The sequence below is a fragment of the Leiobunum rupestre genome, chromosome 9, assembly GCF_980474605.1.
Source record: "Leiobunum rupestre chromosome 9, qqLeiRupe1.1.hap1, whole genome shotgun sequence".
NCBI lineage: Eukaryota > Metazoa > Arthropoda > Arachnida > Opiliones > Sclerosomatidae > Leiobunum > Leiobunum rupestre.
In genome coordinates, this window is record NC_143392.1 from 22,617,834 (window position 1) to 22,645,460 (window position 27,627).

General features: G+C 37.4%; 2 protein-coding genes across 4 annotated transcripts in view; one reads left to right on the plus strand and one right to left on the minus strand.

Moving 5' to 3' along the window:
* The window catches only part of LOC149926872 (protein big brother-like), a 31,145-nt gene extending 5,414 nt beyond the window's left edge, over positions 1-25,731 (minus strand). Inside the window, exons 1-6 of one of the 3 annotated variants that reach the window (XM_090158589.1) lie at positions 25,625-25,731; positions 23,924-25,421; positions 23,732-23,818; positions 23,227-23,322; positions 9,461-9,577; positions 8,524-8,710 (exon numbers count right to left, since the gene is read on the minus strand). In XM_090158589.1, the coding sequence (XP_090014715.1) occupies positions 8,524-8,710; positions 9,461-9,577; positions 23,227-23,322; positions 23,732-23,818; positions 23,924-24,058 (622 nt within the window). In that variant the 5' untranslated portion in view covers positions 24,059-25,421; positions 25,625-25,731. Of the gene's footprint in view, positions 1-8,523; positions 8,711-9,460; positions 9,578-23,226; positions 23,323-23,731; positions 23,819-23,923 lie in introns of all 3 variants that reach the window. The other 2 variants (XM_090158590.1, XM_090158588.1) reach the window with 2 other exon arrangements.
* On the plus strand, positions 25,367-27,518 carry LOC149926873 (AN1-type zinc finger protein 1-like). Its single transcript, XM_090158587.1, has 7 exons — positions 25,367-25,536; positions 25,616-25,658; positions 25,726-26,221; positions 26,283-26,360; positions 26,420-26,815; positions 26,874-26,954; positions 27,014-27,518. Exons 1-7 carry the CDS (start codon positions 25,479-25,481, stop codon positions 27,140-27,142), a joined length of 1,281 nt encoding a protein of 426 aa, XP_090014713.1. The 5' UTR covers positions 25,367-25,478; the 3' UTR covers positions 27,143-27,518.
* The last annotated feature ends 109 nt before the right edge of the window (positions 27,519-27,627 follow it).

Consider the following 27,627-nt stretch of genomic DNA (forward strand, 5'->3'; position numbering starts at 1 on the left):
ATTTGAAGAAATTTAAAAACTTACAAATAGCTCGTACCGATAGGTCTTCGAGCAAACAAAAAGACGCGAAACTCGGACCAAATAGATCTTCGAGTGAAAAACTAAATTAAATTAAATAAAATAGCCAGAATTTCCAATGTTAGACCGGGTTCGTCGTATTTGGGACTCGTCAGTACCGCGCGGGAAGGCTGACTTGCGACTATAAGTCTATAACACCGAAAAGAGAAACTAAGCCTAAACATTAAAAATTTCAAAACGAGTTGCGTAGCAACGGAAAACCGAATAGGGGGAAAGCGGTGGAGATTAGTATATACGAAATTAAAAATAATAATCTGATCACTTATATATATATAATATAATATATATATAACATATTGATCACTTTGAAATTTACGCAATAGGCATTTCTAAAATGGATTAATATAACACGCGTACGAACCTTTAGGAACTCAACAGAAAATTCGCTCTGCCGATTTACCGGAAAATCATGCTAGTATCTTTCCGCCAAATGTACTATAGATATTTTGCTTTTCTTAACCTACAACTGAGTATTGTAATTCATTTTCATTTAAATAAGACACGTACATATCTGAGATAATTTTTTAAGCCTTGTTTTAAGTATTTAAAATGTTGGTATTTTAAAAAAATGGCGTCCATAAAACATAGATCAATTGATCGAATTTTGCTCGTAACTCAAAGCCGGTGTGAAATTAGATCAAAACAAGTGATAACACGCCGCTCTCTAAAATATGTTCTGAATAGACGCACGGGGGCGCTGGAAAAGGTGCCAAACTTATAGCGTTAAAAAAAGCGCTTTATACGGTAAATCATAAAAAAATCTTGAAAGCTCCATAAAAAACGAAGCTCCATAAAAGGTTATCAGCGACTAAAAATCACTCTTCTTCGACGCGCTTTCCACATGGCGCGCCAAAAACATTAATCCGAGTAATTTGAGAGCAAGAAGAGGCCCTCTAGATGGCGACAAAATATGGACGCCGTTTTTGTGATTGACGTAAGGCGCGTGCCAACGGTAGTTTCGTCTTTTATAAGGCGCTAAGTACGGGGGGACTACGAACTACTTGATACAAAAATCGGGGTAAAAAATTCGCGACAAACTTGTCAAATGTGTAAGATAACATTGTCATCCCGAGTATGTTTGATGTTTCTATAATAATTTTATACGTTACATCATCGCGTCGGGAAACTGCGAGGGGGGTCGGATTAAGGATTTAAGCTCTAAATTACGGGGGTTATTTAAGAAGGGGGGCATCCTAAGTCACGTGGCTTATAAACGAAGGTGGCTATAACCTCGTTATACAAGGACCTACAATTATCTGGCCGGCGTAACGCGAAACCTGGGAGACGCCAATTTCCACCGTCGCGTTACCGAACGGTTTCGCGTCCTTTTTTCAAGCCAAGCGGAAAATCCTGCCATTCTATTTTTTGGCGAGCGAGAGTCGTCGGGTCCCCCAAATCAACGCGTGACGTCTGGGACACGCGACCTGTGACAAACTCGTCGGGTTTCACTGAGCTTCGGTTTACACTATAAACTTGTACCATTGTCAGTGGCGATCATAATTAAAATTTCAAATTGATAGTTAGTTAAATATTAAAATAACTGTTTTTGCGTCCGTTTAAAATAATTCATAAGTAAATTTTAACATATGGTACAAAGGAACATTTAAATATAATTTATTATTTATTTGTCAAATTAATAAATGATAATAATTAGTTTAGTAGACCCTTAAACTGACCCTGATTATCTATACTAGAAAAGGGGTGTTAACTATTCGCGACCGAAATTAGTCTAGGTGGCGTAACGGCGCTAGCTTCTCCAAGGTATCCCCAATGATCTAGCGTCTGCTACAGACAAATTAAAAGGTCATAAGAACTTTTTTCTTAAATATACTTATCCAAATATAAGCAAACGATGCAAAATTTATATTAAAATGCAAGCATCATTATTTATAAAATAAAATTTACGAGTAACGATGAGGAAAAACTAATAGCGTCTGCTTTTGCCGCTACCTATCTAGGTTTCAATTCCGAACCAAAGGGGGCGTAGCGATAGTTTTAGGTCGCGAATACCATACGTAATATAACGAAAAGTATGAAAATTACCAAAATTTATCAGAGTTTCACTGGAGCATTTTGACAAACCTTAGAACTCAACCACAGTTCTTTTGCCTTTTCCCATTTATCTAATTCACTAACAAGAGATATTTTCGTATCATCACGTTTCCGTTTTTTATTTGAATTAAACTCGTTCATTGTAATTAAATAAATATGAAAATACAAGAACCAAAACCACGTCCACGAAGGCCCGAATATCTTATTTCGGGTATGAATACCTCTCACTAGTCTCTCTCTCGCGGGTCGCTCCTCACTATTTTCAAAACATCTCCGTCAGAGCCAAATTCCTCAAGCGGGGAATAAAGAAAATAAAGCAGGGTCCGGATTTTTTTGGAGATACTACGTCACTGGACGATATCAAAACCCCACTTTCCAGCCCCTTTAATAAAGGTTTAGCTCAGAGCCACCTAGTGTCTAAATATGCTAGCTAGGCTAATATCTAAAGTACCACCTTAGGCCCAAGTCATCTAGCGACTTTTAATGCCTTTAAACAGGTGGCCGGGTTATACTGCGTAGGAGGGTGGTGGCAAGCCCTTCATGCCACGCGAGCCAACAGTTGCCAACACTTACAATTACCGTTAACCAGAGCTACAAGTTTTTATGGAAAGGGGAAACCTAAGAACTCGAGGAAAAACCTCTTTAACAACTACTGCCAAGGACGATAATATATTCAGTTCGGTTATAAGTCCAAGTCAGAACTAACAAATAATGAGCGTGTCAGTGTGGAAAAAAGGTTCGGTCAGAAAATTAGCATAATTAAAACAATAGGAAGTGTAATATTTATTGTTATTATGTCACTTATGGCTATACATAAGAAGTCCCTTTTAAAAGCGATGATATTTTTACAAATTAAAGTAAATTATTTAAATTTATTAAAATTGCACATGTTCAAATATCAGTGTTCTTTTTTGTAAGTGGCCTGGGAAATAGTCAATCTGAACAAAGCTGTTACGGATAAAACGTTGGGTGGCATAACCCCCCCATCCCACTTGGGGAAAGTGCGAAATGTAACCTCTTTTTAAACACGTTCCTAGTGTCACATTATGATACTTAAAAATTTCAACATTTAATACTATTTCCCGCTATCAACATTCTGAAACGATCAATAAGTTCCCACGATTTCACGAATACGATTTGACTTAACTGACTCGAGTTTTTGCCCCAAAAATTTCATCCTTTTGTAGTTTACCGACAATTTTCCCCCACCCTCCCTTTTAGCTAATAAAATCGGGATTTTTGGTGTAAAAACGGCCATAATATATTTTATTCGGGTCTGTACCCCTACTGTTTGGTCCCCCTCTAGCCGCCACTCTTCCAAAAAAGCGCGGATTTGGAGGGAAAAATACAACTAGAGCCTTCGTGAATCATCAAAGTGGGGGGAGCACGCGGAGAAACAGACGTTTTTGGGAATTTAGCAATATGGGCACCCTGCTTTAGTTGAGAAGTCCGACGATAGATGGCACGCGTCTACTTATAGCTTAACTCGACGGAAATTGATATATTTGTCACAAAAAATGTATTATTCGCTCCCAAAAATGTGAACAGCATGTCAAACAAAGACGTTTAGCCTCTGTTTGAGGAGTACGAGTTGCATTTCGTGGGAAATTTGTGTAATGTTTATGGAAATTATATCTTTTTTCGCGAGACTACATCACAATATACAGCTTCATAATTTCCGGGGAAATACTACTCGGCTGACTATTCATTTCTGAGAATACGCAATTACGAAGTCATTGGGAAGTGGAGAAATAATTTCGTTAGGCAAAACCAGATGTAAATGCTTATGAGACATCATCATTTCCTGTTATATTAATAATTTTATACGGTTTTAATTTTAGAGGCGTCAGTCTTTGTAAGAAACTCGGCGCTCCGTATTACGCGAAATAAAACGAATTGACATATCATGTTTTTGCAGCTTACGCGCCGGCATTTTTTTCTACCCGTCGTCTGCTAGACGAGACTAGGGTGCGTCAACCGAAAAAGATGACACATAACTTAAATTATATCATCTTACAGATCGCATCTTATTATGAAATATATATTTTCGCGTCATGCCGTCGTTTTTATTTAGGTTGATATAAATAAAGTTTACAATATAAAACGCGTCGTTGATGGATGGCCGAGGCTTAACTTTCGTAAACACAATGTCAACGCGTGAATTAAATTGATGGGGAAAATATTTTATAAAATTGACAGCTAAGGGGGGGGGGGTTCATATTGGACGGTTTTGTACCCGCGCGGTACCTCCCCGGGCTCGGGGCACTTGTTGAGTTTTTAAAAGGGTCCCCCATTCCTCCCTTCCCTCGTACAGTATCCTCCAGGTCCTTATTACGAGACTAACCCCCTCTATTATTTCCTTTCGGACAATGTCCTCCCCCTGTTCCTTTGCCCCTGGCTTTCGTTTGATTCGGGCGTTAGGACGCGTTTTTTTTCCTCCGCGCGCACTCTTTATTTTGATGGCGCAATGTAGTACGTTCCCTCTTCCTCCTGTCTATCTAACGCGTTAGCCATCTGGTGGAGTTTTTTAGATCGCGTCGAGGCGGAAGCCAAGGCCTACGGATTATCCTTTCTAGGGCGTCAAATCCGCTATCTTTCCCTTTTGTTCGAATGAAAGGCGATTTTAGCTATCTCTCTCAACTCCGTACGCGTAAGAGAGGGCAAGGCTTAAGCGCGAGTGCTTCTACGCGTATAAGAGAGGGCAAGGCTTAGGCGCGAGTGCTTCTACGCGTTCCCGAGTTGCGTCGGAGGATATAACTCTGCGCGATTTATATACGGAATGGGATTAAAGAATCCTCCTCTTTCATTCACTTCCCGGGCCAGCAGATTTCTCTTAAGGCTATCTACTCCTCCCCTGTTCTTAGGGCTGTTAAAACGAACGCCGAAATAATCCGTCGACCTCCCGGCCGCGTCCGTCTCTTCATCTCGGCACGTTCGATCCCGCTCCTAAAAATCTCCATCAGTCATTTCAGGTGCGATGACTCCCAGCCGTTTTCAACGGACGCGCTCTTGACGTAATCATAACAAAAGTTAAAATCCAGTATTTAAATAAAGAAAAATTGTTTATTTCATTGGATGGTACCAGAAGAATATAAATTTGATCTTATACAGGGCCCCCACTCATATCTTCAAATTTTTTTATAGGAAAAATAGGATTATATTTCTAAAAATATAGGACTTTATAGGGCTATTTTTTCAAATTATAGGATTTTATAGCACTAAATATTCTATTTCATTAACTAACTTTATGCATTTAAAAACAAAATCTATATTTAGTGCGATTTAGTGAAATAAATCTTTGATTTTCACTTGAAAAATAGAAACCATTTAACCATTTTATCACAAAAATATAATAGTAGCTAACCGTGTTAACAATAACAAAAGTAGAGACTAGAGTGACTTTTTATATGAATTTATCCTATGGGCGAAATATAAAAATTATAGGATTTTATAGGACTTTATAGGGGTTTTGCTAAAATATAGGATTTTATAGGACATTTTTGAAAATATAGGATTTTATAGGAATTATAGGACCTCTGGGAGCCCTGCTTATATGATAAGTATACATCTAAGCCTTAAAATAAAACGTGTACCTTCCCAGTAGACCCCGACGACGCGAAATTTTGACCGGCGGAGGCATAGAACCAAAACGCCGGCGTTAATAGGGAATTTCGTAGAAAATAAACTGTATTTTATTTGCACTACCAAAGTAATAATGGAAATGTGATAAAGAAAGAACTACATTTTTGTTAAAGCTGCAAAGAGAGTAAAAGAGACTGAATTCAACGGAAAATCTGGTAGCCCTGTTAAAAAATATTATAAACCGTCGGCGGCGCGCCAAAAAAACCGATCGGCGTCAGTGCAGAGATACTCTGGTCAGTGTCTACTTCGCAGACAATTTCTAACGTCAAATGTTAAAATTAAACAGCATACGGATATTTAATTTTTTATAAACCATTAAATAATAGTTTGGAAAGTTAATATATTATTTATTTACCCTGCACTATTTTTTCTTCCAAATGGTATTTTGAAAATCAGACCATTATCAGTTGGAAAGCATTTAAAGTAATCACGCGCACGTAATTTCTTTAAAGGAAGTATCAACGAATTCTAAAATCGTCCGCTATAAACCTTGTCCACGAAATATGACGTAAATTACGTCACTTCATCAACTTTACAGATAGGAAATGGAAGTTAGTGAAACGGATTTTGAACACATAATTCCTCACTCGTTTATGGCAATGACAATTTGTAGTTTAGCCCGAGATTTTGTTTCCATGGTAACCTTTTCAATAGCGCAAGGAATATAAGACTATATTTACTTTACTTATAGTGGGAGATACTTTATAGCATAAGTAAAATAATAACAATAAGTATGTCAGTTAGGAAATATTATCACCCAACTGATAAATTGCGTAGTCTAGGTTTAGTTCTCAGTACAGAGCCCTCTAGTGTCTAAATATGCTCAAGGCGAAATATGCGACTACCAAAGACGATAACCGAGGGGCTGATCACTCCGCGTAATCGGTGTACAGAGCCGTACCTTTGACTGTACTAATGGGATTACGCGTGCTAATCTAAGCGTAATCCGGTGTACAGATTTTCTAAGAGTGGTTAGCCCCTCTACGATAACACGCTATTCTGTTCGAATGCATGGTTCAAGTCGGGAACTTTGATCCGTTACCCTTTTACTATAATATTGCTATTATGGAAATAGCAGACGTAAATAATTTTGACAGACTAAGCCTAATTTCTAAATTAATTGCTACATCGGATAGGAGCAAGTAATTTGCCACCAATAAAATTGCATAGTCTTAAAGGGAGTATAAACTAAATCGAAAAATCTTTTCGTGCCAGAAAAATTGTGATTTTCCAACCCGGGGAAAAGTTCCCGATAAGTTACTGATTTCATTTTTATGGCCTAGCTGGATCTGGTATTACTAATAGCTATGATTACAGAGGTTAAGAAAAGCGCCCTAGAAGTTTTAACAACGTCGGGAGTACCTCCACGTTCGAGAACAAACCGTCCTTTAAAATCGGTTAAGCGCCTTTCAGTTCGCCGGCTAACGCAATCAATTACGTTTGCGAATTTTAACCAATTACACACCTTTCGCTAACCCAGGGTACACGAAGAACTAACCCATACTAAAACAAGGTTTATGTAAGGGTATGAGTGTTGCCGAAATACAATTATTTGTTTCTTCGTGTGCCCGGCTGTACCGCAATTGTATCATTTGGTCTACTCGTACTTATTTCGACAATAGACGCTTCAATAAAACATTTTCAAATAAATGGCCAAGAAGTAATATTTTCGAGAACCAGGACCTGCAAGTTACTGTTTATATAGTGCTTGTTGAAATAATGGAAACGGTATGATACAAGTGTTCCCTTTTAACCAGGTAGCTTAACAAAAACACGACGTTCTATTTACAGGTGAAAAGTTTCCATTATTTTAACAAGCACTATATAATCCGTGACTTGTAGGTCCTGGCTCTCGGAAATATTACTTCTTGGCAATTTCCTTAAAGATGTTTTATTGAAGCGCCTTGTACAAGGCCTAGGTTTATTTCAATTCAAGTTTTAACGCTTTTTAACAAGTAAGCTGGTTGATAAATAATAAGTTGTCATAACTCGGTCTCGATTTGTTGAGTTGGAAAATTATAATTATCAGTATTTTTATTTAAACATTATAAATATATTACGACGTGTCACCAGTGGCGTAACTAGGCCAATGCACCCAGTGCAATGCATCGGGGTCCGTTTAATTTATAGGGGCCCACAAGCTTAGCCATCCACCACGACGGGTGAACTGTCACTGGCATTTTGCATCGGGGCCCAATTTTTCTAGTTACGACAGAAATTTTGGCATCGTCTCGAAGTTGTTGAATATTCGACTCCGAAGTACAAACGGGAAAAGTAAAACGTCTAAAATGTTCACGTAACTCCCGACGTTGAGGTTCAAACGTTCTAGAGTGCTCTGCTTAACGTCAAAACGATAAGCACCACTATCGGGGAAATTCCACAGCTTATAAAAACTTACAATCCCGTATTGTTGGACCTTAAAATCCATTTTGCGCGTGAAAATACGCCGCCATGTTAAGGTATAAAAGCGGGAAATTATTCCCGCTATACCTCACAATGTAAAGGTACTGTCGCGTGCAAAAACGTCATTTTGAAATCGGTCAATTAAGCCTAATAACTTAGTCTAAAGTCCGCCAAAAGTGACTCTTAAGTAAAAATCTAACACGGGGAAGATTGGAAACTGACACACTTATAAAATTAATAATTATCAACTTATGGTAGTACGGCTAGGTGTTTTTAATAACATTCGCGTAGAACAAAGGCTTTTGTATGAAATAATAAAAGAATGGTAAAATAGTAGTATAGTCTCACCTCTCACCTGCAAGTGCGAGAGCTGATGGTGTTGGTGCTGGTGGTGCTGGTGCGTGTGCGAGTGAAGCCGTTGTAGGGCTTCGGCTTGGCGTTCTTGCTGGGCCCGGTACTGGCGCTGCTTCTCCTCGAAGTCCCGCAGCCTCTGGTTGTAGCGCTCCACTTGTTCCCTCATCAGAGAGTCTTCCAACTACCCACAGGGAAACACCGAACACAGACAGTTAGAACACCTCACCAAAGTACATTTTCTTATCAGATTGATAAGTATGCCATTTGTTAGTCGATCGAGCCATCACTATAGTCTATAGCTAGATTTCTCCGAAAAGGTTTAAATTTTATCGATACTGCAATTGATTGGCATTTAGGTTTTAGTGTAATACTATAACATCTAGATAGATTGAACTAAATTCTATCTAGATTCAACTAAATTCTAGATAGATTCGACTAAATTCTAGATAGTTTCAACTAAATTCAAGATATATTCAAATAAATTCTAGCTAGATTCAACTAAACTCTATAGCTATAGATTGAACCGAAGATTGAACTAAATTCTAGATAGATTCAACTAAATTCTAGATAGATTCAACGAAATTCTAGATAGATTGAACTAAATTCTAGATAGATTGAACTAAATTCTAGATGGATTCAACTAAACTCTAGCTATAGATTGAACCGAAGATTGAACTAAATTCTAGATAGACTCAACTAAATTCTAGATAGATTCAACTAAATTCTAGATAGATTGAATTAAATTCTATATACTGTATATGTATAGTTCACGAAGTCCCTATCGGTTGGCGCTATTTCGTTGAAAAACTAATTGGGTCAATTTGTGAAGAAAAGTATGTTAGTGAAACATTTAAGCCATTGTCATACTTATGGTTTATTATGATACTTATGTAATGAGTAAAGAAGGTAAATAAGTGATTGGTAGACATACCCTGGCTCGGTCTTCGTCGTACTCGAGGCAGCCAACTCCGTCGAGCCTTTCAATGTCCATCCAGCCGCGCCACCTGACGCAGACGCCGTTCATTATAAAGTTTGACTTGATGTGAACCTATTATTACAATTACATTGACATTAGAAAAATGTATCATGTGACTTATCAGAAATTCCGTAAATTACATAATCAGAAGTAAATAATATGTATTTCGATAGAGTTATCCATCTAGGACATAATAATGAAACATTAATTAGCTTTTTCAGTTTACATAGAACCGTATAGTGACCAATGTAGGAATTTCGTCTGCTAATCATACGTTTCATGATTTATCGCCTGTTTAGCAGACGACAATGTAGTAGTTTATGAGCTTCTCACGTTGGCCGCTACGTGGCTTTATCTAAACTGAAAAGGTTAATAAACGACTGTCTTTGAAGAAGAGGCGTTTTGTTTTGATCGGTTGTTCCCCGATTTTCACCGATAGAAGGATAAGAACAGTCTTTTACGCCATAAAAGAAGTCTATTAAACCTGAATATTCATTTAAGGATATCAGAAGTAAATGAATCGAAGTTATCAGACTTCTATACTTCCCATGTTGGAGGCGTTAACCTTATGAAGTTACATTTTGTTTTGTTTTTTGTTGTTTTTATGAAACTATTTTTTATACATAGAAATAGCTATACCCACAATTCCCAAGTGAAATTTATCGCGTCAAAATTCGGAGATGGCAATTAGCTTTTTTTTGACTCGATTTTCTCATATTTTTCATCAGGAAAACGCCCCCCGATTCTGAGCGCTATTTCGATAACTTCGGTTCATTTACTTCTGAGGATATGCAATAAATATTATTAATATTAATTAACAATAAACAGAACTATATATTAACCACCATTTAATAAAGACTCGTATTGTTCGTTTAAATCTGCAAAAAGATCAGGTGTGGACCAGTATAATAATGAAATTTGGATAACGAGGATAAAAGAGGGGCCGACTTGACGCGAAAATGGCACCTGCCAAAGCCGGCGAAGCGAGCCGGACCCCCGATGAGCGGCTTTACCATCCTGTTTGCTTGACCTCTTGGGCTATTTTCAAGTTGATCGACTCTGACTCGCCTTCGTTCATTCATTGATAGAACCTGATTATTTTCTGGCATTGTTCGCGAAGAGTGTCAATTTCAAATTGTTAATCTTTAAGGTAAACTTCGCTAGCTTCACAATGACCGTGTTTACTTTTAGATTTCGCGAGTGATCCTCAGTCTGATATGCAAATTTTATTCACTTAAATTTTTCACGTGTTTGAAAAACCATTGTAATTTCCTGTTTTAATATTGTTGAAAGTTATGGTATCAATTTCCGGGTATCCATCTAGGGTGTGGAAATGAAACATGTTCGGGAATTTTTTAAATGGAGTTAATTAATCGTGTACACCGCATCACGGTTCAAGATTTACGGAGGGTATTACTCCGCGAGACGATGTACAAATTATTCTTGTTAGGGACATTTACTTATATAAAATCCACCTTTTTCCGATGGACTTCGTTTAGGAAGTTCATATTTGATGTATTTAACTTCGCACTATTTTTTCAAATAAATTTGTAAATTCGAGCATAAATATCAAATGTTAAAGTTGAATATCGTTGAATTATTTACAGCAAATCTGAATGTTAGTAACGCTACCGCTATTACGTCATCGCTAGGTAAAAACTAGATCCAAATCGATATTTAAAGAATAAAAATCTTGTAGAAATTTTAACGTGACTGTACAGGGTGAAGACGGTAGTTTTTACCGACTACCTTTTACCAGAAAATTGTCCAACTTTCTACGGAGTTGCTTAAAAATGAAAATGTTTTCGCCAATAACGCGAATATTTATATCAGAAGTATATAAAATAATTCCCGAGAAAAGTATCTATCTCATTAGACTGTTCGTGTTACTTTTTACATAGGAAGGCGGAGTAATACACGCGGTGAAATGTCAGCCGCGATGTGGTGTGTACGCCTCCGCGGAATGAGGGGAAAATAGTGCCCATTGGTACTGTCTCGAACACTGGGTGTGCAGGGAATGAAAGGGCTGACTTTCTTGCAAAATCAGCAACCGATCTTCCCGAGGAGAAGGAGATGAAGCCAACTAAGTTGGTGATTAAAAGGTGGCTCAATGGGGTGACGACTCAAAGGTGGCAGGAGTCATGGGATGAGAGTGAGAAGGGAAAGGTAACTAAGAGGTACTTTCCTAAGGTCAATGGTAGCTTCAACACGAATTACTATTTGACGCAAATACTAAGTGGACATGGTAAGTTCCCACTCTACCTGTTCAACTTGGGTCATATTGCATCGCCCAAATGCATATGCGGTGCTCTGGAAGCAGACTCGGAGCACTATGTTCGTAATTGTCCTAGAACGAACCATTTGTTAAGGAGACCAATCCGCGAGAATGGTCTCCACAATCTGGATAACGAAACGATCAACGATCTTGAACGCGTAATGCGTTATATCGTTGTGAATTTTGACGAACTCACGAGTGAGTCGTGAGTAGGAGATGCAGGTATACGGGTGTATACCGTTGTGTGTATGTGATTTAGGAAGCATTTCCTATCTTTTGTATACAGGTCGACGGCTCGGCCGGGACAGATGATGAGTAACCCCTGTAATGCTTTGGCGGTGCACGGGGTATAAAAATACAACAATCTGATGTCTCGAACTTGCGAATAATTCCATGGTACAGGGTGTTTCAAAAGGTTGTAGGGGGTGAGTTGAGAACTATATATGCCTGTTTTTTCCCCATTTTCCTACGATGAGTTAAAAGAGCGCCAGAGAGCTTCAAAGTGTGGCCTACTAGCCCCTGGAAGTAGGCGGCAACAAGCGCAAAACCAAGCAGCAGGGACTTTAAATACTGTTTCAGTTTACTTTTTTACGCTGGTTACCTCGATTTGGTACAAAGTCCTTTTTTACCTATCACACGAACCCAAACCTTCATGTTCGCGTTTCCCTGCTGCTTGCTTTTGCGTTTCTTGCAGCCTACTTCCAGGGACTAGTAGCCACACTTTGAAGCTATATCTGGCGCTCTTTTAACTAAGGAAAATGGGGAAAAAACAGGCATACTTCTCAACTCAACCCCTACAACTCCTTAACATTTTAACATACGTTTTGAAACACCATGTATATTATACTTCCGCTTACATTTAATAGCAAATAATTTGATTACACTCAAACTTAGATACAGCAGATATGACAAAAAACTAGACCTAGATTGCATTAAACGTTGGAACTCTTCCAAATTCGTATTTCCTCCACAACAGAAACAATTCCTACTTCTTACATTTAATTATAAAGAAATTAAGTAAACTTAAATTTAGATACAGTAGGATTAAGAAAAATTCTACCTAGATGGATCTAAGCGTATTTGCTAAAAGTTCAAAGGAAAACTGTTTGGAATCTCAATCGATATTTAGATTAGTTTACCCCGAATTCAACGGAGGAGAAGAGAAACTACAGGGGCGGAGGGGGGGGGGGGTCGAAAGGGAGCCAATCTCATCTTAAAATGAGATGAAGCCAATAAGGCCGTCATTGTACAAGAGACACAAGTACGCGCGCGAGAAGCTAGAAGCGAACGGGGGGTCGCGAGAAAGGGCAAGAATTGCAGGCAAAAATCTATCGGAGAAGAGAAACCAAAGTGTGGGTCTGCGTCTGAGCGGTTCGGTTGCCCCTGGAAACAGCCAAAATACTCAATGCCCTCAGCCCACGACTACACATTCTTGGAGACGGAAAACCCCTCGCTCTCGACCCCGCGAGGTCGCTTCCCCCCCGCACGCCCCTCTTTCGTAACCCGCACCCTGGTCACACGCGGCACCATAGAAAGGGGAGCCAAGCCTCCGACCGTTATATACATTTTGGGGTGTACTTTGGGTGACGCTACCCGCAGGATCAATACTGGGCCGGGCACCCCATTCGGCGGCGAAGAGGACCCAGGGCCCGTCTCCGCCAATCACGGCCGGAGGATCAAGCCGCGGGGGAGGGGATCGGTGTCGTTCCCCGGCACTCCCATTGGTCGGCCCTTCTAGGTTCGCGTCGAGCCGTTTTATCGGCGGCGCCAAGGCCTAGCGTGTTTTTAATACGGCACCCCGATTTTTATCCGCGACGGAGGGAGAACCGGTCGATATTGGCACCGCGCGCTTTCCTGACTGGAGAAAATGAGATAAAACGAGAATATAGTTGCCGACACTCCCGCCAGGGGCCACCCTAAAGCGATCTCTCTCTCCCGACTATAAATATTTCCGATTTTTATAATCCCCACTTCCCCCTGCCGAACTGCGCCTCGCCTGATAGAGACAATGCGACAACGATCCGTCCCCGCTGCCAAGCCACTTCGGTTCGTGGTAGCGATTGGAAGGCGAAAGATACCGTTTGGGGTTGGCAGTGTACCGATGCGGGGTACCGGGAAAGGGAGGTCGGGGTTAAGAGTTTCGCCGAAATTGGGGCTTGATCTCTTTTAACCCTCTTTGACCCGTTATAGCGTTCGCCATTTGCTTCGCGTGCGTGAGAAATTACATAGTTTTGCAAACTACCCTTCAAAGATGGCTACGATTCTTTACTGTCATTGGAAAGCTCTTTTCCAAACGATACGTATTGTAAAACTTCCATTTTCCTTTAACTATGACTATAAGTAACATAATCATTCATAAGTATCCCTCTATAAGATTGGCATAGAAGCTACTTCTACCTTATGAGGTTTGGTCAGTGGCAGATTTATTACTGCCAAAGACGCTAAATTTGAGCTTAATTGGAGCCCACCAGACCAAACAAGAGACCTAGGGGCCCTGGTTTCAGCAAACCTAGGAATATAATACTGCGTACCTGGAACAGAAATTTCTATTCCCCCATCACGGACTCACTGTTTTAGCTTCAGCAACGCGAGAGCTATACAACTTCGGATACGAGCGCCATCATAAAAATTGGCGGAAATTTTTGTCTCTATAAATTTTAACTACTTTTCATTCTATTCACAAAATTTTTTTGTACAAGTTGAAACACGAATATTCTACCTGGATTCTACGAAACTAATTTCGGAGATGTTTATTTAATTTGAAGACAAAATAAATAAATCTTTAACTCGATTTTAAAACCGGCACGCATTTCCCAACGAACAAGCGGACGAAATTTTGACTACGGTGTCCGCTAGGTGTCTCTAGTACCTTATGTCCGAATTCCCCACATTGCCAGGCCTATGAATCCCATATTTCCCCTCCAGTATTTCCATTCTCCTAGAGCAAACGAGGTATACCGTGAGGTGGCGGAGTGGTTAGCCCTTTTACCTCGCCGCAAATGGGTATTGGCCTAGCTGATTATTATTATTATTTTATCTTATAATCCTAAATACGTTTAGCTCCATATCCTGCTTAAAATATTATCTTGATATGCTTTATTAATTAGTACATATTAGTATGCAGTGTAATATTAACATTTGATATGGATCGGCCAAGTATACGACTGGTGGGTTTCGTGCTGTGATGCGGCTTACACATCCACGGTTTGGCGGAAAATTAACTCCCAACGCAATAGGTAATAATTAGTGTAGGGAGGTGTTGGTTCGCGTGGCGTGAAGGGCTTGCAACCACCCTCCTACGCATTGTAACCCGGCCACCTGTTTAACGGCATTAAAAGTCGCTCGATGACTTGGGTACTATAGCTGATTACTCTCCCTGGTTTTTCTCCGAAATTGTACAGCTATCTCCAGTAGTAACGGCTGTCTTTGGGGCCCGGAATTTGTCTTTAACCGGGGCCCGAGCCCACCACGACCTTCCTGTAGCCTCGAATAGGTACATACTATTTGACAAGCTATACGGGCCCATAGACTTGGGTTTTGGCTGGCTTATTTACCTGCTAAAAATCCCGTAACACTCCAGAGAAAAATTATTTTAGTAATCTCGAAACCAACTTGAAAATCCCGAAATCTGGACGAAAATCAGTTCTCGAAATTAGCCAAAAAACCAGAAATGAACGCGAAAATCATGTTTTTCGAAATCTCAAAATAGGTTTCTAATTTCTGAAATCATTTTTTGAGATTCAAAATCCCGTATACCAAAAATTTTCGGACTCTAACATGACGAGGTAATTTCACGCGCAAAATAAATTTTGGAATTCACCGATAAATGGAAAATTCTTATATTCCTTGTTATATTGAAACAGTTACCATGGAAACAAAAACTGGCATTCGCTATAGATGGCCAAAGCCAAAAACGCTTTATCCAGCGAAAACGTTTCTCGTCACGCGGATTTGGAGGGACGAAATTTAGGTAATATCAAAAGTAAATGAACCGAAGTTATCAGAGCGCTATACTCCCCATGTTGGAGGCGTTTTCCTTATGAAGTTACATTTGGACCTCGAATTTGAAATTTTGAGCGCTCCTAGGCCGAAAAAAAAACGTTTTTGGTTTCAGGAAACCATTTTTTATACATAGAAATAGCTATGCCCACAATTCCCAAGTGAAATTTACCGCGTCAGAAGACGGGGATGGAAATGAGCTTTTATTTGACTCGATTGCCTCATCATTTTCATCAGGAAAACGCCCTCCGATTCTGAGCGCTATTTCGATAACTTCGGTTCATTTACTTCTGGTAATATCCGATAAAACATATTTCATTGAGCAAAATAATAGCGTCTATGATCACGTCACTCAGTCAGTAAATTTCCCAAATATATATAAACCGATTCACAAAGAGCTTACAGAGAAACGAACATTTGGAGCGAAGCCATGAGAGGTTAGATTTTATTGCTATTTATTAATACTAGATGGCGCAAATTTAAATCCTCTGGCGGGAAGGGAATAAATACGTTGAATAATTAATTTATTAATTAAATTATTATTTAAAAATATTCTAACACTATTTTACGCGATGTAAAAACTATAAATAAAAGTTCAGAAATATTCTGCGTAATAAGAAACAACGAATTTGAAAAATTTCTACGTTTCAGACTATCGGCGCCATCAGGGTATTTAAAAATCTCCTTCTAATGGCGTTATCCCTGTGAAATCATCTTTCAGTTATCAATCGTAGATCTTTTACCCAAAGAGACACACTTACATTGCAAAACAACTCAATTTGTTCTTTTAAAAGCGTACTTTTAACCAATAAACGAGTGTCGAGAGCCAAATATTTTTTTATTGCATCTGTATAACCGTTATCGCGTTATTTAGATATTCTAATCACTGACGATGGAAAATTATAAACGGTAGACGTACATTCCAGAATTAAAAGAACTTATATAGAATATCGTATTAAGCGATAAATTTTTGAATATTTATCGCCCAGAACGAGTAGATGACGAAAGTTATATCGCTTTAGGCCTTGGCCTTCAGACTTTCGCTGATATTAGGAAGAAATAACGCCACGAGATATTCATCATTAAAATCGATATTTTGAAATGTCCCAATTGAGGTTGTCAAGAACATAAGAGCTTTAACCCATTCGCGGTTCCCGCTGGGTGACCCCCAAAACGTGAATGGTAACTAAAAACCCTTTCATATTTTAGAACATAAAGGATTGAACCCAATTATATTGTCAAAAACATCCCGCTAAACTGCTGTATCAAATAATAACGGTCTTTTTATTAATTCATATTAGCAAAAGTACATAAATATCTGTTGATAAGTATCTACACTAGGCCATTAAAATTAAATCAGTCACTTCTCGGAAAGTTTTACATGGTACGAAATTTACGCTCGGAAATTTACCGCATAATGTATTACTAATTTATTATCACTTTTTAAAAGTCAACTCTATTTTTATAGCTGGGAAATATTTACTTTCAAGCAATTATCATTATTAGTATAATATAGATGGATACTTCTTCAGTAAATGATATCATAAACTTCTGTTAAAACTCGTAAATAAATATTGCATAAAATATATAATTTTTTTCCAAAAATATGGGTTTGCGTTTGTTGCAGCCTACTCCCAGGGCCTAGTAGGCCACACTTTGAAGCTCTCTGGCGCTCTTTTAACTCATCGTAGGAAAATGGGAAAATAACAGGCCTACTTCTCCACTCACCCCCGACAACTCCTTCACATTTTTGCCTAATCTTTTGAAACACCCTGTATATAGTTCTGCTAATATAAACTATTGTGGTTAATTTGTAGCCGAACAAACTATAGTGGCTAAAAATTCGGTAAAATTCCTTATTTAGGTACGGCTTGTCACGCTTGTCATTAAAGGATCCGCGACAATTTGGTCTATTTTTCGGGCGATAAAAAGTATCTTTATTACAAATCAAGGGGTCGCGCTTAATTTTATGTTCACTTGGGCGTGAACAAATTCGTCACGGACTCGTGTATCACTTTTCTCTTTCAGGCTAAATAATTATTTTATTGAGAGATTCAGCGCGAGTATCATAGCCATTTTGTTACGGGCCATTATTTGACAAATGAATTTTAATAAGCACCAGGAGAGTATTTTTGCGAAGTTACGCGTGGCTTAACATTGCCCTTTAAATTACTCTCCAGATCTCCGTAACGATAAGATATAGTGTTATTTTGACGCTAAAAACAATGAATTTACGCTAGTCATTTTCACAGATTATGTTTTAATGGGGCTGGTTATTTTAGATAATGTTTCAAAATTATTTTTTGAGTTAACCGAATTTCGATACTTTGTTTAATAGGATGGGATATTTTAGATAATTTTTCAAAGGGTAAAAATTCCTTTTGGATTAAATACTTAAAATAATTACACAGACTTTGTTTAATGGAGATGGATATTTCAGATATAAATTCCTTTTGGATTAACTAATTAAAATGCTTAATGTAAATTAAATATTAGTCAAACTGAATAAGATTCGGAGGTGCGTTAAGGAATAGAATGAATAGGTTGAGAACCTTTAACGATGGTACTAAACGTCAGCAAGAAGCTCCAAGTGTCTTTAAGCCATGGACCACCAATATCCAAATTTATCCTATAATATAATTGGGTACTTGCAAATGTGGTATACAGGATTTTAAAGCTGTGTGATTTGGGAATTCTGAAAAATATTTTAAGATTTTAAAGTATGATTTTCCCGTTGATTCCCTGTTTTTACGGCAGATTTCGAGATTTTCCAGTTGATAGCGAGATTCATAAATTTGTGGGCCATTATACGGGTATACAGGGTGTTTCAAAAAGTTTTGCACAAATTTGAAAGAGTTGTAGGAGGTGAGTTGAGAAGTATACCTGATTTTTTCCCCATTTTCCTAAGATGAGTTAAAAGAGCGCCAGAGAGCTTCATAGTGTGGCATACTAGCCCCTCGAAGTAGGCTGCAACAAGCGCAAAACCAAGCAACAGGGACTTTAAATACTGTTTAAGTTTACTTTTTTACAGTGGTTACCTCGATTTGTTTACAAAGTCCTTTTTTACACGAACCCAAACCTTAATGTTCGCGTTTCCCTGCTGTTGGGTTTTTCGCTTGTTGCAGCCTACTTCCAGGGGCTAGTAGGCCACACTTTGAAGCTCTCTGGCACTCTTTTAACTCATCGTATGAAAATGGGGGAAAAACAGGAATAATTCTCAATTCGCCCCCTTCAACTCCTTAAAGGTTTTGCATAACCTTTTGAAACACCCTGTATAACTCCCTGGAAATATCTCGTATTTTTAAAAAGCGTATCTTCTACTATTTTCACAGTCGGTCTTCGAAAAGGCCCAACCCAAGAGTGGGTCCACGATTAACCCTCAGAGTAAAAACTCAATAATATCCCGAAAACAATGAATCGAATACGCCTTGGCGAAGTCTATTGAAAATATTTTTGGTAAGCCCATTTGAAATATTATTGGGCCTTGCCTTTTTTAAGCTTTTAACTAAATTGCTTTCCGATATAACTAGGGGCCACTCCTTTTACGACCCCTAAATGTCTTTAAGAAAGGGAAGATATCCCGGGGCTCCTCAACGAAACCCCGCGCTAGAAGATGTCGGCGAAAATTTTTACAAGTACTAGTTTTTACGGGTCCCTACGGTATCAGTCAAGGGCACGCGCTTGACCTCTAAGGTTGCGTTAATTCCTTCTACCTTTTACGACCTTTCGGGGGAGGGGGTGTCTCTTCTTCTCAGAGCCACGTGTCCTATCCATCTTTCACGGGACCCATCCTGACCAGAGGCGGCGCGAGTTCAAAGGAGACGAGAAGGCCATTCTCCGAGATACCCAAGACGGTCCCCGTCCCTAAAATAGCCGTGTAAGTGGCCATTTCCCGGGGGCATACTGAGAAATGAAGGGGGGTGTTTATAAAAGAAACGCTTTTCTCGAGTTTACTGGAGTCGAAAAGTCAGCGCTAGCCTCCCCCGAAAAAAAGCCGTAATATTTTAAAGGCATTTATGACGATTTTCAGAAACAAGAAATCATTTTTGCGTCCGCTGTCGATGGCGAACCCCAGATAAGCCTTGTTCTCGAAGTTGGAAAGCGCGGTTTGGGCCGAGTTTTATTGGACTTTTGTGTCCATCGCGATGTCTTTCTCCGGGACCCATGCCCGCGAGAGACAGTTGAAATATTGCCCATTCACTCTATTTTTATGACTTTCAACCTGCCACGCACTTGTAACGCTCTTGTCGGTGCCCGATTTTTAAGTTGCACCATTCGGATTTTGTTATTTTATCAGCTGAGCTTATATTACGCTTAACTTAAAACGATTAATTATCCTTCATTTTTTAAATATCAGTTCACTTAAGATATTCAAATCCCGTTCATAAAAGATTCGTTATGTATGCAAAAATCAAGGTTAACCAAATTGTATATATCTAAATATTAAATCAAATCTACAATTTTTTATAGGAAGAATTGGAATATTTTTCTAAACATATAGGACTTTATATTACTATTTTTTTCAAAATTATAGGATTTTATAGGATTCTATTTACTAACTTTATGCATTTAAAAACAAATTCTATATTTAGTGAAATAAATCTTTGATTTTCACTTCAAAAATATTAACTATTTAACCATTTTATCACGAAAATATACTAGTAGCTAACCGTGTTAACAATAACAAAAGTATAGACTAGAATGACTTTGAATAGGAATTTATCCTATAGATAAATCTAGCAATTTAACTGAGTGGTGGGAATTGAAATAGGCAAAATATCCAAATTACAGGATGTTATAGGACATTTTTGAAAATATTGGATTTTATTGGAATTCTAAGGACCTCTGGGGGCCCTTGGAATGTATTGATTATTTTGAGGTTTTTTTGAGATATGTATGTACTTATCTGAATTAATTTTGATTTTTCGAGACATGTATAGAAAAATCTTGATTAATCTTGATTAATCTTGATTTTTCCAGACATGTTTGTACTCGTCTTAATTCATTATGATTTTTCGAGTTATGTATAAAACATCTTGATTAATCTTGATTTTCAAAGATCAAGGTATATTTTCAATTTCTTAAATTTCTAAGGTATTTTTTAGATATACATTTATATTATTACGAATTTCCTATAAGTTTGGAATCTTAAATCTGAATTCCAATTTACACGCGGCTATTGACTTGAAGTCATACTAGGATAACTAAAATAAATTAAAATATTCATTTAAAATACTGTACTTCTATTTATTTGAATTTCTCACGAACGCGAAACCCAAATTACCCATAATTTGGACACTTCGACCACATCGCCTCTTATACGTATATCCAGAAGTAAATGATACGTATCTTACGAGATAAGTATCCAGCTAGGACAATATAAATGAAATTATATTATGAAAATTAGGCATAAGGTAATTTTCAATGGGAACTAAATTTCCTAACAATTGGCGGATGTATATACCGTATCACGGCTCAAAGTTAACAGCGTGTATTACTCCGCCCATCTATGTAAAATGTATAAATGTACTTATTTTCCCTTCTGTACTATATTCAGAAAATCACTTTAATAAAATTTCCCCCGCAGAATATTTTGAAAAATCCGAGGGGCCGGACATTTGACCAAATCCTGTACAAAATTTGGACAAAAATCCACAAATCCAAGAATTTCCCTCCCACAGACTTTGTATGACAAATCCACAATAAAAAATTCTGGATTTTTAAAAAAATCCAAAATCCCGTACACAAAACAGGCAAATGTCCGACCCCTCGGAAAAACAGTTAATACTTATCTCGTAACATATATATTATATACTCGTGATATAAGTAATATCGGTGAACAAAAACACCCCTACAACATGTAGTAATTTGACACGACGGGGATAAAGTTAATGGGAGACAGAAGTTGAAGGAGGTGGTTCTAGCCAGTAGCCACCTTGCGTGGAAAATTAGCCCTCCTAATTACGGCAAAGCAATTGTTTCATTGGGGGTGGTGGGAAGGCAGAGTTATAAGCAAAGGGCGGAACGCGTCAAATGAAATTATCCCTACAACTACGCGTTATAAAAACCAGCTTTAAAACTATAGAGGCTGTGAAAATAAGGTGGCGGATATTTTAATGGGCCTCGCAAAACTCCAAGTTCGTTCTGAAATCGTGAGCTGGCTGCCCCTTCTAATTGGGCTTCTTTGGGGGGGTATGTTTAGCGTCTTGAAAACGATCTTCAGGTGTAGTGGCGCAAAAAATAAAATAACAAAACTGTATAGACGCTCATACAGGGGATTTAGACTGAGGATTTCCGGAGCATGACTGATAGGACGAAAAAATGAAAGTAAGCTACGTACGCCGTATATAATAAATTTAAGATCTCGTTTGTTTGTTTTTTTCAAGTTTATGTTGTTTTATTTTTCGATCGAAAACCTCGCTTAAATTAAATGGGATTAGTAATGTCGGTATGCTGGTGGCTAAGCCTCTTAAACTGGGAGTTGGTTTGAAGGTATTCACGCTTTGGTAGACCCCAATTAGGACAAGACACCTGCGCGATTTTATTAATAAGAAGGCCAAGATTTTAATTTTTACCAGGTTTTGCGTTTTGGAACGACCAGCTAGAGTCGAACTTTTAAAAATGGTGTTTTAAGTGCTTTGTATCAGTTCTGAAAAATATTGCTTTTTTATGAAGTATAAACGTAGGAATCCATTAATATAATAATAAGTAAATATTATAAATGTAATATAAAACTACAAACCAAATAGCGACTTTTCTAAGTGGATTAATTGGTTTTATGTGAAATAATGTTGAGAACTCGGTACAAGAGTTCTGATTAGTTCTTTGTGAAAAATTTTGGATTCTTAATAAAATAATGAACAGTTTTTTTTAAGGGATTGGACTGTTCTTAAAAAGATTGAAGTCTTTTTTATGCAGATTGAACAGTCTTTTTATAAAGATTGAACTATTTTTATAAAGATTGAACTGTTTCTTAAAAATATTGAAATGTTTTTTAAATGAACTGTTTCTTAAAAATATTGATCTATTTCTTAAAAAGATTGAAAACCGTTCTTATAAAGATTGAACTTATACGTAAGTAACCGTCTTAGATCATTATTGAACTGTTTCTTCGAAATATTGAAATGTTTCTTCAAAATATTGAACTATTTCTTAAAAAGATTGAAAACTGTTTTTTTAAAGGTTGAACTGTTTCTTCAAAATATAGAAATGTTTCTTAAAAAGATTAAACTGTTTCTTAAAAATATTGAAATGTTTCTTAAAAAGATTAAACTGTTTCTTAAAAATATTGAAATGTTTCTTAAAAAGATTAAACTGTTTCTTAAAAATATTGAAATGTTTCTTAAAAAGATTAAACCGTTTCTTAAAAATATTGAAATGTTTCTTAAAAAGATTAAACTGTTTCTTAAAAATATTGAAATGTTTCTTAAAAAGATTGAACTGTTACCTTTCCTTGCTCCCGGTCGAAATCGCAGCCTTCGCTGTAACCATTACTGCACGGCCCAAATATTAATTGCAAGTTCGTCCCCGTTGCCACGAACGCCTGCAAATAAAAGTCCATATTCACACTTGAATTAGCTCATATTTTGTCATTTATCAAAAGGAAGTTTGGTGTTAAAACTTTTATTTATAACTGCGCCGTGAGATAAGGTCTCCCGATATCGAAACGTTATCTTACGGCGCGGTTTACGAATACGCGATTCTAACTAAACCAAAACTTTACAAGCGTATTTCCTTTCAATAAATATAACAATTCTCAAATTAAACATACTGCAATTCATAACTTATAGCTAGAACTGATAGCTATTCTACTATTCAAAATTACTTTTAAAATTAATTTATTTTTGAGTCCATAACCAAACTACCGATAAAATCTTTCGTAATTAAATAAAATCTGCTAATTTTTATTCTAATCCTAGTATTAAATAATAACGTGAATGTTTGTCACTTACAACTTCGGTGTGTCCTTCTCGGCAGGCGTTTTGAAACCTCATTTGCCTCTCTTCCAACGGTCGATCTCGGAAACCCGTGTAGCGAACCTTTCGTTAAAATAATCACGATTATTTCAAAATATACTTCGAAGAATCGGGAGAAAACGAATGACCAAAGTATCAGCGTGTGACAAAAGTATCAGGGATGGTTACCTCGCTTTCTCTGCTGAGTCTCCTGAAGAGTTCGTCGGCCTCAAACTTGGCCTTTTGATCGGTGACCACTCGCGGCATCTTGAAGATGAACCGCGGCAGCTGCTCGTAGATGCTCGGCGTCTCGAAAGGCAGCATGTTCGGCACCGAAAAAATGTTCGACGACAAGATTGAATTCTCTATTTTGACCGTTTGACGTGGTTTTCCCACCACAAAATACAAATTAATTACAAATACGCGTTACTCGGACGTTTCGCGGGAGAAGAGAGGTTTATAAATTATCGCGGTACAATCGTGAACGCGACCATACGAAATGCCGTTTGTATTTCTTTAAAACGATTATAATAATCCAAAAAAACCCAGTTGGTGGTTAATTAAAACGCGTAATCCGGTATAGCCACGAGGTTCGCGTTGGGCAAGCCGATGTTCAGTTAGCGATGCGCGGATAGTAACTCATCGGCGATGAGTGAGACTGAACGCGGCTACTCCGTCGATTCTCGAAAGCCGTCGTCCCGTGCTCCGAAGTGGGAGGGTCCAAAAGTCACTCGGATCCAGGGACACTCCTACCGAAACGGTTTACGCGGACTTCCACTGATCGTACGGGGGCTGGCTTTTCCAAACGGGGGGCGAGAGGGAGATAAATGTATTTGCAGAAGCACCGAGCTTTGCGAAATTTCGCGGCGTGTGTCTAGGCTAGGACGGCTTCCCACTTTAGGGATACCGATGCGTTTCACCCCTCAGGATTTACAAAAGCCCCTTCTCTTTTGCCTCCATCGTGGAAGATTGTAGAACTGCTATACGCGCGTTCAATCTGTTCTTTGATATACTGTTTAAGGGGGATATATCTACTCGTTGACCTCCCCTTAAGGCACCTCGGGGAATTTTGTTCAATTATCTCCGACTTTTGTTTATGAAGCCCTTTTTGGTGTGACTGTAATTGGAATTTTTCCGTAAATATTTAATTTTCTTCATTCAAGGGGGAGGCTGAGTTTCTTTTTGGTGAATGGTACGGAATGGTAATCTTTAGTTTACAACGTTCCTGGTATGGCCTTCTACATTAATAAAACTAAAAAATGTTTCAAAATGAAGCTGTAGGACCTTAATCTTATCGTTAATATCGTAAACTCTTTGCATTTCTCATATATAACTTAGTCATATATAAATATCCAATTCTTTTTATTTAAAATCATTAACATATTATAAAATGATAGATACATATATTACCAAATACGTAATTATTTTTATTTTTCAATTTTACTATAATTGGTCTATTTTTGACCTACTGATATTGAAAATCCTGTAGAAGTGTTCCAACTGCATTTTCTCAAAACGTAGTAGGCAAGCCCACATTTAGGGGTTTATACCCGCAGATCACTATCGCCATCTATTGAAGGAAATATTCCTTAAGTTGCTAGGATTAATATTTGTAGTCTGCTTAGTTCTGCTACGTCGTCCGCAAATGGTTTTGTGGCACACCACGAACTTTCTACGCAATTCGGTTCTGTCATTGTTTTGTTAAAAAATAATTATTATATTAATTATATAATTACAGACAAAAATGGCTGAATTAACTCATATTGGACAACATTGTAGCCTACAAAATTGTAATTTGTTAGGTAATGTTTGTCTAAGTTTTTAATGATTGAAAACATAAGCCTTTGACAAATGACAAGCACCTTTTTTTTTACCTGTTAGATTTCTTACCATTCAAATGTCTTTTCTGCGATGAAAGCTTTTGGTTAGATATTTATAATTTCAGTCTAAGGAAACAATAACCCTTACTTATAATATTATTTTTTTTAAAGTTTGAACCACAAAAATCCTGATAATCACGATTGCCCAAATTATCAAGACACATGTTTGGAAACTATTCCTTCCAACTCCAGTTCCTTGGTTCATTCCTGCCAATTTACTGACTGTCCAAAAGGGGAAATCTTTCCCGTTACATGCCCGAAATGTGTTAGAAATTTCTGTTTGGAACATCGCCATCCATCTGACCACTGCTGTGAAGGGCTTAAACATGAACAAGAATTGGAACAAAATCAGCAACGGGAAAAGAAGCTAGAAATTGAAAATATAGTAAAAGACTTTAGAAATGCTAACAAAGGGTTAGAATCCGCATCAGTATCGAAACCCCAAGGTAGAAAATCCAAAGAAATGGCAATTAAAGTTAAGTTGATGAAAATGAAGTCAAAAGCAGTTGGACCACCAGGTGTCCCTGAGAGTGAAAAAGTGTACTTTGCTATTCAAATTCCTGAAAGTTTTATCGAAAATGAGGAACTACTGTTATTTTTTAACAAGGTAGTTATCATATTCATTGAATAAGAAATGTTTTCTTACATAATTATTACTTAATTTTAAGATGTGGAGTGTTGGTAAATCCATTGATTGGCTCACGGAGTTCAAGAAGCTAAACCAAAACAATGATTCAAATAGCAAAGTAATTAATATTGACTGATATTTTTCATTGAAATATGTTGATGTCTGTTTTCTTTGAAGGGAATTAGATTATGCTGGTTGAGCAAATCATTACCAAACAATTTAACGTGGAATGACATTTTAGACCCCAGAATTGACAATTTAGTATCAGGAGAAACTTTATCTTTAGAATACTGTGAAAAGAATGCGAATGAATTTAAACTAAACCCTTCAATTCGAGAAAACTTAGATCTACAAAATATTGTAACGAAAGACGCAAAAATAAACGAATCAACCCAGCTGAGTGTCAAACTGGAAGGGAGCAGACCAAAAGAAACTGCTATAAAACTTAAACTGATGAAAATGAAGCTGAAAGCAGTTGGTCCAAAAAACACTATCGAAAATGAAAAAATATTTTTCAATATAAACTTACCCAAAGGCCACGCTAAAAGGGAGCTGATAGTGTATTTCAACAAGGTTATTATTATTAAAACCAAAAAATATTATGTTAAAAATAATAATATTTTTTTACTAGGCATGGACAGTTGGTAGAGCGATAGATTGGTTAACTGATAGTGAAAAAATTAGCAATAAGAATAACGTTCCTAATGCGCAAGTACGTTTTGTGTAATACATTTGCTACTGATAACTAATCCTTCCAATTACAATTTAAAGAAAATCCACTTGTATTGGTCGGGCAGCGCTCTAGCCTTTTCATCCACCTGGAATGACATTTTAAAGACTAGAAGTGAAGATGGTTTGATTTCCGGTGAATCGCTATCTCTAGAGTATGAGTTACATTAAAGAACTAGTTTAATTATGAAAGTTTGGCTTCAGTGGTGTAGACTGGACTGTTATCAGTGTTAGAAGTAGCCTTATCAGTTTTTTCATTTGATTTACCTATCATTATTCAAAGAATATTAACTGATATCGACTGCCAATGCTTTTACATTGATAAGATGAGGACATTTAGCTATCTTGTGTTTTGTGAATCGCGAAATTGATCTGCGATGGCCTTTTCTACGTTGAAAAAGATAGTTTTAACACCTTTGATACTATTTTCACAGTAAGAAAAGAACTTTTAAGCAATTATTAAGAAATTGGTTCAAAGAAATCTAAATCTAAATTTATTTTGGTTTTTCAAAATTGAATTTTAGAATGGCTTAGAATGAATTGTGATGTGTACTGAAAATTTATTATATATAAATATAATTTTGTAATTAAATTTGTTAATTATATTAATTTATTTTCAGTCTCTTGTTTTTCTTAATCTTAATGAGTTAAGAGAA

Bases quoted from the DNA above. Each gene is read 5' to 3' on its own strand.
- LOC149926873 (XM_090158587.1), top strand. From the start codon at position 25,479: ATGGCTGAATTAACTCATATTGGACAACATTGTAGCCTACAAAATTGT. The intron at 25,659-25,725 runs GTTAGATATTTA...TTTTTTTTAAAG, and splicing joins TTCTGCGATGAAAGCTTTTG to TTTGAACCACAAAAATCCTG. The intron at 26,361-26,419 runs GTAATTAATATT...TTTTCTTTGAAG, and splicing joins ACAATGATTCAAATAGCAAA to GGAATTAGATTATGCTGGTT.